This window comes from Archocentrus centrarchus, unplaced genomic scaffold (genome assembly GCF_007364275.1).
Source record: "Archocentrus centrarchus isolate MPI-CPG fArcCen1 unplaced genomic scaffold, fArcCen1 scaffold_26_ctg1, whole genome shotgun sequence".
Lineage (NCBI taxonomy): Eukaryota > Metazoa > Chordata > Actinopteri > Cichliformes > Cichlidae > Archocentrus > Archocentrus centrarchus.
In genome coordinates this window covers 4,200,065-4,217,570 of record NW_022060256.1, presented here as the reverse complement: position 1 = coordinate 4,217,570, position 17,506 = coordinate 4,200,065, and the positions used below count along the sequence as shown (strand labels likewise).

The 17,506-nt window shown below is 42.9% G+C and overlaps 2 protein-coding genes across 2 annotated transcripts in view; both read left to right on the top strand.

The window, feature by feature from the left end:
- LOC115775886 (extracellular matrix protein FRAS1-like) overlaps positions 1–5,625 on the top strand; it is a 30,641-nt gene extending 25,016 nt beyond the window's left edge. The window contains 6 exon segments of the mRNA XM_030723396.1: positions 504–636; positions 765–858; positions 861–929; positions 1,023–1,228; positions 2,116–2,262; positions 3,224–5,625. Of these exon segments, the coding sequence (XP_030579256.1) occupies positions 504–636; positions 765–858; positions 861–929; positions 1,023–1,228; positions 2,116–2,262; positions 3,224–3,808 (1,234 nt within the window). The 3' untranslated portion in view covers positions 3,809–5,625.
- A 9,462-nt stretch (positions 5,626–15,087) lies between these two features.
- The window catches only part of LOC115775943 (CCR4-NOT transcription complex subunit 6-like), a 29,110-nt gene continuing 26,691 nt past the window's right edge, over positions 15,088–17,506 (top strand). The window contains exon 1 of the mRNA XM_030723481.1: positions 15,088–15,186. The gene's annotated coding sequence lies outside the window, so the exon portion shown is untranslated. The remainder of the gene's footprint in view (positions 15,187–17,506) is intronic.

Here is a 17,506-nt window from a genome sequence, read left to right as displayed (position 1 = left end):
GTGGGATTCAGGGTCACCTGATCCAATCTAACTAGAATCAAAAGCCTGGTATTAAAAGTAGAGAGTGGGTCTGTACCTGACCCAAACTGGGACCTGGTTCCTCAGGAGAGGAGCTCTGCTAGGATGATGTAGTACCATGAGCTCTTTAAGGTACGATGAGGCCTGATTATTCGAGATTCTGAATTTAACAGGGAACCAATGAAGAGAAGCTCATACGGGGGAAGTGTGGGTCTCTTTTTCTGGTATAGTTGTTTGGTTTTTTTTATGAGGGAGGTGGGCATTTTCTGAGGCATATATACTCTATTAGAAAATTCCAGTTAGGACTGTAAGGAGAATACTGGCAGTGAGACGTTGCAATCATATCCATGTCATCAAAGATGCATTCGTGACTGGTTTCAACTGCAGAAAGTTTTTATTATCTCATTTTTTTAGATTCTAATCCCTCGATTGTACAGTGCGCCTCCTGTACCTTGATAATAATAATTTTATGTCTTCTTGAACAGGAAGGACTATTCTGGAGAGTACACCGTCTTCTTGGTCCCCTGCACTGTTCAGCCCACGCAGCCGTGGATCGACCCCGGTGACAAACAGCTGTCCTGCACGGCTCACGCTCCAGAGAAGTACGACCGTGCAGCTGTACAGATTACAGTAGACCGTCTCTCAGAATAACTTTCTCTTATTTAAGGCCAACAAGATTTTACTCCATTTTATAGCGACTTGTATATTTGCATAAAGAGCTGAACCCTCTTTATTTTCTCCAACAGGTTCTGGTGCCGATTGCCTTCCAGCAGACCAACCGGCCCGTTCCTGTGGTTTACTCCCTCAACACAGAGTTCCAGCTGTGCAACAATGAGAAGGTGTCATGATGGACCCGGCTGCTGCTGATGTTTCCATGGCTGAGATGGACTACAAGGGCGCGTTCTCCATGGGTATGACCCGAGGGTTAAGAAAATGTGTTTTTTTCATATTTGGGCCATTCCGTGAAAAATCAGAATAACCTGTCCCTCTGCTGCCCCCTGCAGGTCAGACTCTGTACGGCAGGGTTTTGTGGAACCCTGAGCAGAACCTGAATGCAGCCTACAAACTGCAGCTGGAGAAAGTTTACCTGTGCACCGGCAGGGACGGCTATGTGCCCTTCTTTGACCCCACGGGAACTCTGTACAACGAGGGGCCGCAGTACGGCTGCATCCAACCCAACAAACACCTCAAACATCGCTTCCTGCTGCTGGTACAGATATGTCTGAATTATCTGATGTTTCTTTTCATTAGTCTTACCTGTGGCACCGAACAGGTATTCAAAAAGAATTAGCCGCATTAGTTAGGGCTGCAACCCATGTGTGTGCCACAGAGTGAGCCTCTGCTCAGCCCTTTACTGCATTTCATTTTCCGCTTCTTCTTCATTTCTAGAGAAATAACCTGTTAAAAAAAGCTTACTTCAAACAAATGGAGGTGCAGCTTTCTCTTATGTTCAGGTAGGCAAACTCCTTCAGTTACCTGCAGCAGTTATGTGGCTGCAGCAGCAGGAGCATCACTGGATCCTGCATTTTTTAAAAGCAAAGCCACCGCAGCCACAGAGGCTTCACATCGCAGCCATGAAGAATAATGTCTTAATAAGTCCTCTGAACCGTGGGCAGATTTCTCTCTTGGAGAGGGTGAGCGTGTCAGTCGCTCCCTCTGAGGATGTTTTCTGTTATGTAAACCACTTTTTTAATGTTTTTCTGCTGTTCTTGTGTTTTCTGTCCAAGGCTCTTAAATATTTAAAAAGTGCTCATATCTTATGTGAGGCTTCTCCTGTACAGAGCAAACAACACAGTCTCATGATTCATTTTTCAACCTGCCAAGCCAGTCCAACCACTGCCACCTCTCAGTTCATAATTCAAAATCTGCAGCTTATTTGAATCCCTGGCACTCTTCCCCATGTAAAAACCTGTCCTCCTATCACGCATTGGTTCGGTGCACTGAATCTACGGGAGTCATAGATCAAACTTAGGCCCTGTAGAAATGTAACCTCTTAACCTCAGGGTTAAAGCTAAATGAAGTTTACAGAACAAATGAAACGGAGTAAAGTGTGGCGTTCAGCGCAGCTCTAAAGCTCTGACCTTTTTCCCTCTGCAGGACCGTAAACAGCCCGACGTCTGCGACAGGTTTTTCCACGACGTTCCTTTCGAGGCTCATTTTGCCTCAGACATCCCGGAGCTGGATTCCGTGACAGCCATGCCCGGAGTCGACGGCTTTACGATGAAGGTCGATGCTCTCTACAAGGTGAGTGGATTCGTGAGCGGCACATGTGGTGCAGCGCTGTGTGGAAAGCTCCGTTTTTCTCAATTGTTGAATAAATGCTGATGTTCCCATATTTGATTGCAAAGGCCTCTGTAGTTGAGATTCTTCGAGGTATTTTACCTCACTGCTAAAAGCTGAACACCGGGGTAGCTCAGAGGCTGAGCAGGCGACTGCGTGGCGGTGTGGGCAGCACAGGTTCGAGTCCCAGCCTGTTGCTATTTCCCATATCTCTACCCCTGATTTCCTGTATCTCTCTCTACTGCAACTCGAATAAAGCCATGAAAGGCCAAAATAATAATAATTTTTAAAAATGATGAGGAGCTGCTTACCAATAATGTGATTAAGCTACTAGAATAAGTGCGTGAAATGGTGACGGTGCACAGGGATAAGAAAGGTCAGTTATGTTAGCAGAAAATGTGAAGTCTGTGGATAAGGGTTTGGTACCAAAAGCTTTCCGGTTCCTTTTGTAGTTCACTGGTAAATATAGATTTCCTGAAATGCTAATGTCTGACAGGTTATGTGCATTCGTAAACAAGGACCCGCAGAGAGAGCAGGAATTCTTATGTCCGGATATCCCAGCTAGCCCAACGTGTAGCAGGAGAATTTATAAGGGGAGTGGAGCACAGAGAGGGGGGGTGTGGGAGCTGCAGTCAAGCAATAACGGGGCGGGGCTGGAGCAAAATGGCGTATTTATTGATTGTTGTATACTCAATAATGCAGTGAGTTACATCTGAGCCATTTGAAGGCATTGAGATTATTTTCTCTGAAAAGTGTTGATTATGATGAAGAAAGATGAGGTTTTATGGGTTTAATAAAAGGCCAGAGAGGAGCTTAAATGCTGAAGTTTGCGGGATTAGCTGCCGTAAAGTCGTAATACCTGATTTCTGTTTCATTATTCATGAACACTGAATGTATGCGCTCCTCTATTTTTATGGATCGACAGGTGGAGGCGGGGCACCAGTGGTACCTGCAGGTAATTTATGTGATTGGCCCTGAGTCACGGTCCAGCCCCAGGATTCAGCGCTCTCTGACCTATCAGCTGAGCCGCTCTAAACGCGACCTGGTGGATCGCGGCGGCCGGCTGACGCTTGACGAATCGCTCATCTACGACAACGAGGGAGATCAGATGAAGAACGGCACCAACATGAAGTCACTCCGCCTGGAGGCCGGGCCCTCCCCCACCTTTAACGCCCATGTGGGCAGCTCTGTGGGTGGGGGCGTGGCCGCCGTCACCCTGCTGGTCCTGGTCCTGCTGGCCTCCTGCTTCCTGTTCCGCCGCTGCCGACGGTCGGCCAAGAAGAAGAGCAAGAAGAAGGCGCCAAAAATGTACGAGGAGTATCCGCTCAACACGAAGGTGGAGGTGTGCATGGACAAGTGTGTGGAGAAGAACTTCAGCACCAAGCACTGCACGGTGAGAAACATCAACATCCTGAACCGCAACCAGGAGGCCAGCAGCAAGGCCAAGGTCAAACAGGTCAACCTGGAGGTCAAACTCCACAACAACCTCAACGACGGCACTGAGGTCTGAAACGTGGGATGAGGAAGCGGAGGAAAAGGTGGAAGTAGGATTTTAAAAAATGTATTTTCTAAAAGAAAGTTTGTACTTCACGGAATGAGATGTTTATGTATTTTTATACCGCTTTGAAAAAGGGAAGAGTGACGCGCAGACGACTGGGCTACCTCAGGAATCCATGAAACACACATCTGTGTGAAACCGCCAGAACATCTGCAAACTCCACCTCAAACTGTCTTCGTTTCATTACTGTATTACTTGATATTTACAACCTTCTTAACGGTAGCTCAGACAACTTCCTGCTGCATTTAGTCACATCACTGCTATGAGTATCACTGCTGTGGAGCCGTAGCCTGTGTGGAAGTCCTCCTCACATACAAAGTGAGATCAGAAAGTTCTGGAAATGACCTTATCTCATTTAAATTTGTCTAATCTCCCGTTCAAGATCTTCTTCTCTGGATCCTTTTTAATTGCTCCCTGGAGGTCCTGTTGTGTCATGAGGTAGTGTTTATGTAGTCTCTGGTGGATGGATCTCCCTCACTGTGTCAAAGCGACCATAGTTCAACTTCGTTTTTAATTTCCGGAAGGAACGGTCCGGGTGGTGAGCAAGGCAAAAAGAAACTCCTGCCCTGCCATGGCTTTGAACGCTGCAGTAAAAGCATTCTAAAAATGTAGCATAAAGGAAAATTGTTAGAATTCATTGTAAACTGGAGGATTAAATCCCGTTGTAATGATGCAGTCTGTAGGTCAAATATCAATTATATCAAACCGTAGACGGTGGGAGGAAAGGTGCATCTGCTGAGTCACCAAACCATAAACTGTCAGCAGCTGTGTCAGTGATGCAGTCCTGGTTGCAGTTTTGAGATGACTGATTGTAGTGCTCGCAGTACCAGACTTCCTCTGCTCGAGGAAAGAGGCGCCTGATTGTGGATAACTGTCCGCTCCTGCCACGGAGAGTTCCTTTTTTAAGAAACACCAAAGGAACGTGATGAAAAGCGTTGGGCTGAAACCAGAGACCCAACTCTCATCACCAGCAGCGCCATCATCAGCAGGATAAGCCGGGTTTTCCAAGGCATTCCCGAGCTGGAGCTCTCGGTCTACCCCAGGGTCTCTTCTTAGTTGGGTATGCCTAGAAAACCTCCACAGGGTGGCAGCCAGGTATCCAAACCACCTCGGCTGACTCTTTCCCACACCTGAGGATCCTGCCCCACAGGGCGGCAGCTTTTCCAACACATTCCCAAACCATTGATGGGATTTGAAGATTTTAAAAATGAGCATTTTCCCGCCACCGTTTTGGCTTTTTTAGAGCCAGAGGTTACTTTATATAGATGAAAGGGTGGAGAGCTAAGTTCTCAGCTGATACTAGACTGCTTGTTAGCAACTGCATCCATAAACTGCAATGCACAGACACACATATCAGCTCCTCGAACCCCCACAGCAAGCCGTAATAGTCATATAATCTATTAATAAAGACTCCAACAGTAGAGAGCTGCCTGTGTCGGGACGCCGGTCAGTGGCCATGCCACAGAAAAAGGTGGTCCCTCCCCTCCTGGTCTGACTCCATGAGGAGGCCCCAGCTTCACTGAGGGGTTTTTGAACCGCCCTCAGACTGGCCCCGCCCTCAGACTGGCCCCGCCCTCGTGAGGATAAGGAGGTTATCATGCAGGGTGACCAGTGACGGTACTCCACCTGCAGTCCCAGAGCTCACAGTGCAGGTGGTCAGATCAGAGTCCAGCAGGTAAACAGCTCGACTGTTTATGTGAGATCAGCCAAATTTAAGTCTTCAAGGTTTTCATGTTTATTTGCCTCTAACTGGAACTTTTTGACCCCCCCCCCCCCCCCCCCCCCCCCCAGATTACTAGCGTCACTCACTGATTCTGCAGATAAATTAAACATGAAGATTCTGGCTGCACAAAAATTAATTTCCATCTTTGAAGCTTCTACATGAGCTGCAGCTGCAGTGGAAGGTGCGCTGCTGTCCCGAGGATAAATGAGAGGAAATGACAAAAACCAACGATGACCTCTTCAAGTGCAATTATGCCATCACCTTTTATTTCTCCCCTCATTAGCAGGATTTGCATTTAAAAAAATAAACCTCTTCTTCAAGCCTTACTCAGAGACATCTGTCACGTTGCTCAGTTCGTACTGTCCTCTGACCGCTGCCGATATTAAGTGCCATGCAGTATTTGTCCTCATGAATTTCAGAACAGATCACCTAAAGTTTTTTTTTTTTTTTTTCCTGTGAGTGTTCGTTTTCATGCGATTGTGACGTTTGGATCCCGTCCACGTGACTGCCTGCTTCAGCCTTATTACTGTTCTAATGAAATCACCTATGGGAGATACATGTCTACCTGCCTTTGTTCTGCCCAAAGACGCAGCATCCGTGTTCACTCACATCATTATTTTTATTCATTCATGTATTTTTATGTAACCCTCCTATGATGTATTACATTATCGCTCAGCTACTGATGTACCTGTGATGTTACTGTATTTTTTAGAGCCCTGCTGAAGAAACATGTTCGTTCTCTCTGACCCCCCCTCCTGTCATTTTTCAACTGTGTGCCTATCAAACTACACGGGAGTCGGGAATTATGGGAAATGACATTATATTTTTGGTGCTATCATTTTGTGGAAAATGACAACGATGCTATCAATACTGATGCCTGTATTTGGTGCCTTTTAGTAATAAAAAAAGAAGCTGAAGCTGAACACGTCTTGGATTTAACTTTTATTTGTATTCATGATTTTCTGTCACCCAGTTTCCAGAATGGGAATCTGGTCCGTTCCTCTCCATCTCCATATTTTTATTCTTGGGCTCTACTCGAGTAGCTTTGCATGATTCAGACTAATCCGTCTCACTTACACCGAGCCCGTTTGCGCTCTGTCTGAAGCGAGCTGTTTGAGGCAGAGACATCAAACTCAGTTACTTTATGAGCCGCATACAGTTTGATTTTAAGTGGGTCAGCCCAGAGAAACTATTAAAAATACATGCAGAGGAGTTCTCCTTCTTTTTGTGTGAATAGGTTTAAGCACATTTTGCAATCACAACGTGTCTCTCCACTTTATAAAAAATGCTACTGTACTGTAGAAAATGAATGAACTCATCTCTGTGGCATTAAAATCTGCCATTACTCTGGACCTTCAGTCAAAACCTGAAATCTCTTCTCTGAAAAACTTTTCTGTCATTTCCTGGTTATTGTTTACTTACCTACAGGATCAGGTTTTATGGATCAGGATGATAACGATCACCTGTTCTTAAGATTATTAAACCCTGCACATGACCTCTTATCCTGTGTAATTATTCATTTAACAAAACTTCATCCAGAATACTTTGTGTACAGCTATGCACAGCTGTCTGAACCCTTCGATGCTCTGGACCCACAGTGTTAGGATCAGTGTGTTTTTGTGCCGTTTTTGTCCCTCTGGTTTGGAATAATCCTGCGTATTATATTTTGTATTTTACTTTGGTCCACACAACAATGATTTCATGTTTCATGAAATATTTTTATTGTTTTTTAACATTTTTAGAAAAGTCTGAAAATTGGAAAAGGAAAAAAAAAAAACAAAGGGGACAAAACAACGTCACCATTCAGCACAGCTGCTTCTCTGTGGGCGGCCCTGTCTGCCTCTGTCCCGTGGCCGTGTTGTGGCTTGTATGATCCTGTTCAGTTGGACTTCCAGGTGGACATCCGTCACCTCCACCTGCACAGCAGTCTGAGCCCTCATCGTCTGATGTTGCAGATTCTGAGTCCATTCCTGTAACTGCCTCTTCATCCAGCGTCTGTAGGACCGTTTCAGCTGGATACCTGGCAGCCATGACACCTTGGAGGAGCAAACAAACGGATGTTGACAAGGAAACCTACTGATCAGTACATAGCCATATAAACACATACACACACACGCTGTACTCACACAATAAATACAGTAACGTTAGCTTGCTTGGTTAGCTAGCTAATTTTGGAAACTATAAAATGGGCAAATTTGATGATGGATGATAATAAACTCGTCCTCTTTCACACAATAGTCATGGCACACACACCCACACACATCTGAGGTTAAAAAAGTGAAGATGATACTTTCATGTATCAGTTGTTGCTGGGAAAAATAATCTTCTTAAGGTCCCGCCACACTGTTTCAGTGGGGTTGAGTCGTGGATTCTGATTGGGCCGTTGCTGCACCTTCATTCTTTTCTTTTCTTTGGACTTTTGCTGCTGTGCTCAGGATCCTTCTCCTGCTGCATGACAAACTTGGCCAAACTTTAGCTGCCACACAGGTGGCCTCACCTTTGACTCTAGAATATTTTGGTATACAGAGGAGTTCATGGTGGACTCAGTGAGCGAAGGGTGTCAAGGTCCTGCAGCTACATAATTGTTTCTCTAAGATAACTGCTCATGTCCTTCCTTTTGTGTTAACACGCCTGAATGGAGCAGCAAACTGCCAAAGCCTCTGCACACAACATCTGCATTTTGGCTTAGTGTTGTTACATAAATAATGACAGTCTAATATGTCACGTTCTGCTGTTCATCTGAGGTTGTATTTAAATAATTTTAGAACCTGTTGAAGATCATATGGTTTTTTATTTTGTCCTGATATGTAAAACCTCAGAACTGAAAGAGAGTGTGTTTTTCTTTGGTTCAGTGTTCCAGGCCATACGCAGCTTCTGTACGAGTAAAACTGCTGTAAATCTGACAAAATCCGTTTGTACCTGTTCCAAAGTCATCCAACACAAAAAACTGAACCAAATATTGAGAATATAATGATTTAGGCGCTTATGCAGAGCTTTTTATGGGTGGTGAGTCCAGAGCACCAGTATGAGTGGTGACGGGGCTGTGGTAACTTGACATCTGGCACGCAACACAACCGATATGCTGACCATAAACCGCTGGGCACTGGTGCAGGTGCTCAGTTCATCCTTTGTTCATTTTAGCTCCTCCCCCTTTATGGGTGGCCATAAAGGGGGAGGAGCAGCTTAGAACTGAATTACATGTTAAAAAAACCAGAACTTACGACTAAGAAGGTTCAGGCTGAAGCTTTAGCTTGTTCCACTACACAGAGAACTTTCTAAATGGAAACACTTTTATAACTAAACATAAACATAAAGCAATAAAACACAAGTGCCACAGAGGGTTGATGTCAGGTGGAATCACAGAGAGGGGGGGCAGTTATCTGGGCCCAGGTGAGCTACATTATTGGACGACCGTCCCGCGTCAGCCAATCATCAATAAGAACAGGCCAGAGCTCGACTGAGCTTGATCCATGAATGAACTTTACTTACGTTTTACTTACAGGTGCAAAAGTATATCATTGAAAAGTATTTTTTCTTCAACATTTATTTATTTAATTAATAAAGTCTGAATAAAACCGCCTGAAAGTAGATTATCAGAATTCAGCTGAGGGGGTGCAGTGACATCTTTAAAAGGACCTGGAGCCCCAAAGCCTGCCCAGAACTCTGATGCTTTCTCAGAGGTAGATTATTTTGACCCCCAACACACCTGAAAATAAGCAGGTAAAATCTCTGACTTTATTGTTTCTCTGTTAAAAATGCAGTTGAAGAAGATTTGGGCTGTAAGGAGTTCCTGGAGGAGTTGAGACACTAAGTTTTTCATTGTCTTGGCCCCAAAAAACCAGACACCAGTTTAGCTCAGTTGCTTCAGAGCCTTTCACCTTTGTGTTGTGACTTTAACTGGATACAGTTGTTATAAAATTTGTTATCATTTGTTATGACTCTGGCTCACCATGAAATAATGAAGAGGTCTTCTTGGGTTAGTCTACAGCGAGGGGCTCCAGGAGAAGATGAACTCAAATCTCCATTTCATAACTATTGGAAGCACTTGGTGCTCCCGGACACACAGAGAGGTCCACAGAGAGTTCCTCGGTCTTCGGGGCTTGGTTTTGGTCTCGACGTGCAGTGTGAACTGTTACCTTTATACTCTCTCCCATCACTGCCTGCATTTGAACTGCAGTTAAGTCAAAAACCAAAAACAGGATGGACCTTTACTCAGTGTCAGAGCAAAGCACCACTACTGTTTCTGACCTTTTTCCTTAAAACTGCCTGTTTGTCTTAAGGATGGGGTTAGAGTCAGGATCATATTCGCCTCCTTACATGGATTTTTATATCAGTTGGATTTCTAAATACAAAATCTTTGAGGCCAAAGAGAGGTGATTTGAAAAGTAAGTCTTCTAGTTTCTGAAACCTGAACCTGTACCTGCACTAAAGTAACTTTCCATGATTCAGAGTTTGAAATAGTCCAGTGTAACATCTTATACTGAGGCCCCCAGTTCATCCTCTCTCTGAAACAAGCTGTTCTAGCTCCTGCCTTTAAGCATTTTCTTCTGATTGGCTGCCCATTGTTAACAGAAGGTTTGAACAGCAGGTAGGTGGAGCTTCTGCGCCTGTACTGGCCATATTAGTCTGCAGCCTGAGCTTTGGGTTCACAGGGATTACTGCACGCACATCTCACTGACTGAAACTTTGAGCATCTGTCTTTGGAACAGGACATATGACAGAAAATATATTGTCAGTGTTTCAAAAATCAACAACTCTCGGTGGCAAAATACAAAAAGCAGTGTGCAGAACAAAAATAAGTGAATGTGGGATGTGCTGCTCAGTGTGGCTTTTGGATGCTTTACTCTTTGCTTGTGTTGATGAGGTCCAGTGTGAGCTGTCGGGCGATCACTGTGAGTGTGTGAAGGCCATCTGAGGAGGAGCCGACTGACCGAGTGTCCACCTGAAGACAAGAAGAGCCCTGCTTCCTCGTTCACTCTTTTATTCACTCAGTTTTATCAAAATAAGCTGAAGTTTTAATGTAAAATTCAGTTTTGTTTCAGTCTGATTGCTAAAAAGATGTCCTGCAGATTTACATGTTGTTTCTTTTCCCTTTGTATTAAAATGAGAGTTTCTGTCACTTCTTTGGGACCAGAATATTTAATAAGAAATAAAATCAGTGTTAGAAATACTCTGGAAATACTTTTAAGTAGAAAGTATCCACTTTTTACCTAAATAAAAGTTATAATCCTACTTAAGTAGAGTAATAGTGCATAAGCTGTATGATGAACTAAATTTAAAGCATATAAATTCACTCATTTGCATTGAGTGGCACTTTTCATAATCATATATGTTATATTATCTGATCTAATTATTAATTCATTACTGTTTTTAATGTTGCAGCTGTTGATTTTAATTGTTTATTTCATGCTGGTTAGTTGGATCTATAATAATGTGCTTTATCTGAAGAATAAAAAGTAACTAAGGTTTAAAATAAATGGTTTGGAATAGAAAGAACAATATTTGCATTAAAATATAGTAAAATAGAAGCAGAAAGTAGCATAACTTAGAAATACTGAAATAAAGTACATCAAACGTGGACTTCAGGAAGCTACATTCCACATGCTGTCATCCAGCACTGCTGCACCTTTTTACTTTGTAAACAGCACCTTGATGCAACTGTTTGTTGTGATTTGGAGCAAAATAAATGAAATTGAATTGAATTGAATTAAAAACCAGTGGCATTGGTAGGGGACATCAGGGACACTGCATTCATATGATTTCTGTGCTTTGGTAAATGTAACACGTCATTTAACAAAAACTGTTTAAACTATGATTAAAACACTGCTGCTTTTCCTTTGGATCCAAGTAAGACCCCCAAAATCCGCTATGCAGATAAAAACCTCGCTTATGGACTTACAAATGAGATTGCATGTAATGATTCATCTAATATGGGAAAGCTGTCCCTTTTGAACTTTGGCCAAAAAAAAATATTTTAAGGTGATTTAATACAAGCCCAATTCCAAAAAACTTAGGACACGGAGGAAAATATAAATAAAAATCGAAGGCAATGATTTGCAGATCTCATAAATCCATATCTTATTCACAACAGAACACAGAAAACAAAATATTTTATGTTTTAAAGTAAATATGTAAAGTGAGAGTGACATGCTGGACTTGTGCTGCCATCTAGTGACTGTTGTTAAAACTGGACATGAAGGTTTCGGGCTGGGGACACACACGGCCTGCACTGAGATTTTCTGTTGAAGGCACATCTCATCCTGATGCTAATGAGGAAAACATGAATTATTGTTGAGCTTAGTCCTTCCTGGGAATCATTCCCAGGCATTCAGCTTTGCACAGGTAAATGTACAATGACCCAGTTTAGGCAGGGTTAGGGTTATTCTCACAGACATTCTCATAAAAATTCAGCAATCACTATGCAGAATATGATGGGGCTTACGATTACCAGCTCATGGACAGTAAGCAGAAGTAACATTCTGATATCATTGCTGCAGCTCCGTGTGGTGTGGATCAGTGAATCGATATCTCGTTCACTCTTAGCGTACAGCCTGATGTCATCCATGTACAGGAGGTGGCTGATGTTTGCTCCATTCCGTAGTTGGTATCTGTAGCCAGTCTTGTTGATGATCTGGCTGAGGGGATTCAGGCCTATGCAGAACAGCAGTGAGGACATAACACCTCCTTGGTAAATCCCACACTTGATGCTGACTTGTGCGATGGGCTTGGAGTTGGCCTCTAGACGTATCTCTGAATGCACAGAAGTTGGTGCTAAAAGGGCGTACGTGCATTTATGCACTTTTGGCAATGAAAAATGTATCGAGGGTGGAGCCATAACACAGCACCTGAGGCAAAATGGCTGATATTAGACATAAGTCTAGAAGGGCAACATGCCCTCAACAACAAATTTTTAATATAGAACAGGTGTCTTCCAGGTATTTCAAAATAAAACTCAGATTGATTGTCTCGGGAAGACAATTTAAATGTTAATAAGATCTATGTCCAGAAATGCAATGAGGAATGGAAAGTCACTTTCTACAGGCATATATGTATTCAGCACATAATTCAACTCTGGCTTTCACCAGCCCAAAAAAGATGCATGCAAGTACTGTGAATGGTACAACCATTTAAGTAGCAGTGAGAAACTAACCAGTGCTGAAGAACATTTCACCAGAACAGAAAGACACAAGCCTGAGAGCACAAAGAACAAGATTAAAGACAAGAACAACAACAGCCCACATTTAGAGTAGTGTCTTTGGATCTTGAGCAAGTTCTTACCACACCACAGAGTACAGCCTGACACAATATGAGTTAGACAGCAGGGTGCCAAACCGCTACATGTGGCACGTAGCTGAAAGGGGACGTCAGTTGTCTGAAATCAGTACATTCATGTTCAAGTATCAGTCCTCACTTTCGGATACTGACCATGTAATACTGTACTCTGACACATTCAGTTCAATTCAATTTTATTTATATAGCACCAAATCATACCAAACACTCGCCTCAAGGTGCTTTGTATTGTAGGTAAAGACCCTACAGTTGTTATGACACATGTGAAGGACCAAACAGGAATTCCAGTTTCACTGCCAGGATCAGTGGCCTGAAGAAAAAAGAAAAAAGACTTGGTCACACTCCAGTTCTATCAGAGACTGGTAGCAGACAGTGACTCCTCAAAGTAGGCCCACTGACTCCACAGCACGGCCTAATCAGTCATGTCTTAAACGAAAAACATCGTATTGATTTAGCTTATTGGTGAAGTTGATTTGCGAACAGTTTGCAAAGCAACTTCATTCAGATTTACTGTTCCACTTACTCCACTTACTCAATAGTCTAGCAATATTGCTGTTCATATTCATGTAATCTGATGTTGTCTACTCCACTGATAATGTGGCAAAAGATTTTATCTCATATTACTATTCAAGTAGTACTAGTAGTAGTAGTAGCAATATTCACTTTAAATGAACTCATCTGTATCATTCGTTTTTCATATTGATGTGTTTATTATTGCAGTACAGTAGGTCCGCTCATAGTCTTGTTTTTAACATTGAAAATGTAAAATTTTAAAACTTATATTTAAAATGACTTTTCTTACTGTCATAGCCTTTAAATGGTGTATGTCCTTTAAACAAAGACACTAATGTACTTTCCTGTTTATGATATCAGATACGCCCATCTTTTCTTTTCAAACTACAAAAAAGTTGGCACCAAAAAGGCGGATGTGACTATTTTTTTTTACAATTTAAATGTGAAAAAAAGAAAAAAAATTTTAAATAAAAGACAAGATTATTGTTCATTAAGCATTGTATCATCAATTTGTAAAAAGAAACATGCTTTAAAAAAGCTAAATCAGTATACAAAGTAAGAACAAACTATGGTCATTTTTTGTTTTGGCCTTCCTGTAAAGTTGGTGAAATGTCACTTAGCTGTGGCTCTAAGCCCGCCTGGCAGACACGGAGCTGCATCACTCAGGAGTTGTTCAGTTGTTCCGTTTTACAGTCCACACTGGATCACACGGGCTTACCTTTGACAGGTAAGAGTGAACAATTATTTGTTTTATTGTATTTGGCCATTACAGCATTTTGAAAATATAACTTGCAGATGTTGCAGTGATACTACGAAGTCCCGCGGCCTCCAAACAATGAAGTCAATCTCACATAACTGCATTGGGCTGCTGCTGTCTGCTCATCACTCTGTTTATGCATTTGTGCTTCTTGGCCCCTTTGTTTTTGTGTAATAATAATAATAATAACAATACATTTACTTTATAAAGCACTTTACAAAAGTTGGAAATAGCTCTTTACTTTTTGAACTATAAAATTTTATTGTTTGCAATCAAACATGGATCTGTAATTTTAGTTTCACTGCTAACAGAAAATGAAGTAGATCAGTGTCTGTTACAGTTTCTTATTTTAACTTGCTGACTTTGTTCATTTTTTTCTCTTGAAGACTGTCATTAATAAGACTTAATTTGGGAAAAATCTCTGAATATAAAAATGCTTTTTTAAACTCATAAACCTGCAGATGTCATATCTCCAGGATCTGGTTATTGTAGACATTTATCATCACAGTAACAGCGTTACAAACATCGGTAGCTGTAAACACTCACAAAAACATTAGAAATACATACGCTGGTTTGATGCTGCACCCTAACATACGTGGAGTATTTAACATTTATAATTATTAGATACTAATTATCAGGTAATAATAATCAACGTTATTTTTGGTGCCTATCGGTTTCCCAATATATATTAGTGCATATGTGAATGAGACGCATTAACTTAAAGAACTTCAGTCCAGTAACGTGCGTTAGTTTACTGCACAGATCCGCCACATCCAATATGGCGGACACGCTGACGTACAACGCAGCGTCTACGTATTAATGTCTACGTGTGTGTGTGTGTGTGTGTGTGTGTGTGTGTGTGTGTGTGTGTGTGTGTGTGTGTGTGTGTGCGTGCGCGCGCGGGAGGGGGGGGCACGAGCGGAAACGGCGTTTGTTGTTCTTCCTTCTGTTTCCGAGACGTTCAGGGTCTAAACGGGTGCAGCAGCCGCGTCTGCATGTTGCTGCCGATTCCTGCACAGAACCGTCTTCTACCGCCCCCGAATGAAGGTAATGTCAGGTCTGACTTTGTGTCTGTGCTGCTGTCACTCTTTCCGTGCTCTCCCGGGTTAAATTTAGCACTTAAGTCCGCTCATATTCGTGCCAGGTCGTCTCCCCCACGGTCCTCCTCGGTGACTGCCGGGGCGGCTCGCTCCTTACAGCCGTCAGCCAAACAAATCTAGCGGCGTGCTTCGGGAGCGCTGCGCGTTTGGCCGCCTTTGGCCCGGGTTTGGGCTTTGTATTGGCGCTGTTTTAGTATACTGAGCGCTGGAGCGTCTCTGCGTGCGCGCAGCCGGAGGGCGTGTTTACCTCGCTGTCAGGTGTCACAGCTGGAGGGCGGTGGGCCGAACTGCTCCTGGACGGGCCCGACCGTGTCACTTTTGACATTATGGCTATGTTTGGATAGTCCCCTCTGAGCTGTTAGTGCAGCTGCCACCGCTAATAAAAAAATTAAAAATAAGAACTCATCAGTCTTCCAACTACTCAGCTGCTTATTCTGGGAATATTTATCTGGAGCCCAAACTATGGAAATCACCTCCAGCTTGTGATAAAAGTCGCTGCTGGAGCTGCAGATTGGTGCCTGTCTCCATATGGCTGTGATATGAATCGGTGCCAACAGGCTGTATGTCTGTCGCTGCTTACTTGTGACCTGGTAGTAGCCTGTAAACAGATTATGTAAGCCTCCTCCAAACTTATTCCCCCTCTGCCAGACCTCACGGCAGCTGGTGCGTAATAACCGTGCACTTTCTTCTTCTATGCTTTGCATACTTTTCATGTTGACCTGCACGGTGCTCCAAAGTTATGCAGTGTTGTGCGCCGGGGAGCTCTGCATGCATGGCTTTGCTGACTGCAGCGGAGTTTAAATAACCTGCAAGCTCCTGGTTCGAGCTGCGGACAGCCAAGGTCGTTATAGTAAACTGAAACTAAACTAAATGTGCAAAAAACATTAGAAATAACCGACATAACAATAGAAGCTGGACGTTTGGGGGGGAAAAAACAGAATTTCGAGGCTATTGTGAGCTCAGAAAACTAAAATTAAAGAGAGTTTCTCTACATTTTTATTTTATGCAGGCTTTTGTATGAGAGCGGCCAAAGGTCCCAGCTGACCTCCTCAGAATGAGCTGCTTTTTTTTTTTTAACTAAGGTTAGTGCATTTAAAGGTGCAGTCAGTAATTTTCTGAGGTTATTTAATAGAAACAAAGGATACTGTACTCAGTGTGCAATTACATCTTCCAACAAACTGATGCATTTTCATAAACTTATAATTAATCTACTAAAAATACACAGGAGCAGGTTTGCAGTTTGTGGTAGCTGCCGTGTTCCCCCACCATATTTGATTGGCCAACATCTCCCTGCCATCTACTTTTATTTTAAGCATGTGGCTAGAGACCAGACATGAGCGTAGTTTGCCAGAGGTGGAGGAGAAGTTGGAGAACGGGTCCCCTTCATCAAAGAAGCAAAAACGCCATTGGCTTCTTAATAAAACGTCCTCCTCGCCTCAAGCCTCAGCTCTGGAGCTGAAGGCTCTAAACACAAAAACGCTCATAAACATGTTTATTTATTCCCGATATTGTTGCCATTACTTATCATCAGCAGATCAGACCTGCGACCTAGAAATCACACTTTCCCTCTGATAAAGTTTGATTACATTCTCACATCATATGAAAGTTTATTCACTGTCAGAGTTCAGCAGTGTTGCATCCACGTCAAAGACCGTTTCACTAACAGCAGCAAAAACAGACTGTCTACAGGCAGTTCAGCATATCCTCAACTCCCTCAGCATCAGAAGCTGTATGAGAAAATGATTTTGGCACAGAAGGAATCACAGCTGGACGATGAGCCTGGTATCAAAAACGTAAAAAGGAGATCTTGTGTAAAAATGCCTTTTACATGTTGTGTAAAAAGGAGATTTCTCATATGCTATAACTTGTTTTGACAGCCACCTATGGTAATTTTTGTTTTTTCTCACCTGAGTTAAAACTGCTGCAGGCTGCGCTCAGTAGAGCCCATTACCTTGCCTACCACCCCAGCAGCTCCAAAACTTCTCATCAAAATTCCTTCATAATTTTCCGAGTTATCCTGCTCACAGACAGACCAGCGTGACCGAACTCGTTACCTCCCTCCACCTGTCGTCGGGCGAGGTAACAAAGGAGCACCACAGATGGTCTGCATAAGTGTTGGAGCCACAGTTTTAAATGACTTTAAAACCCAATTAATTGCAGAGCATAACTGCATTTCATATCCATCAACTGATCCATCAATCAATCATATATGATACTGAACTGAATATCTCAGTGATTTGGACTGTTAGACAGAACAGGTCCCAAAT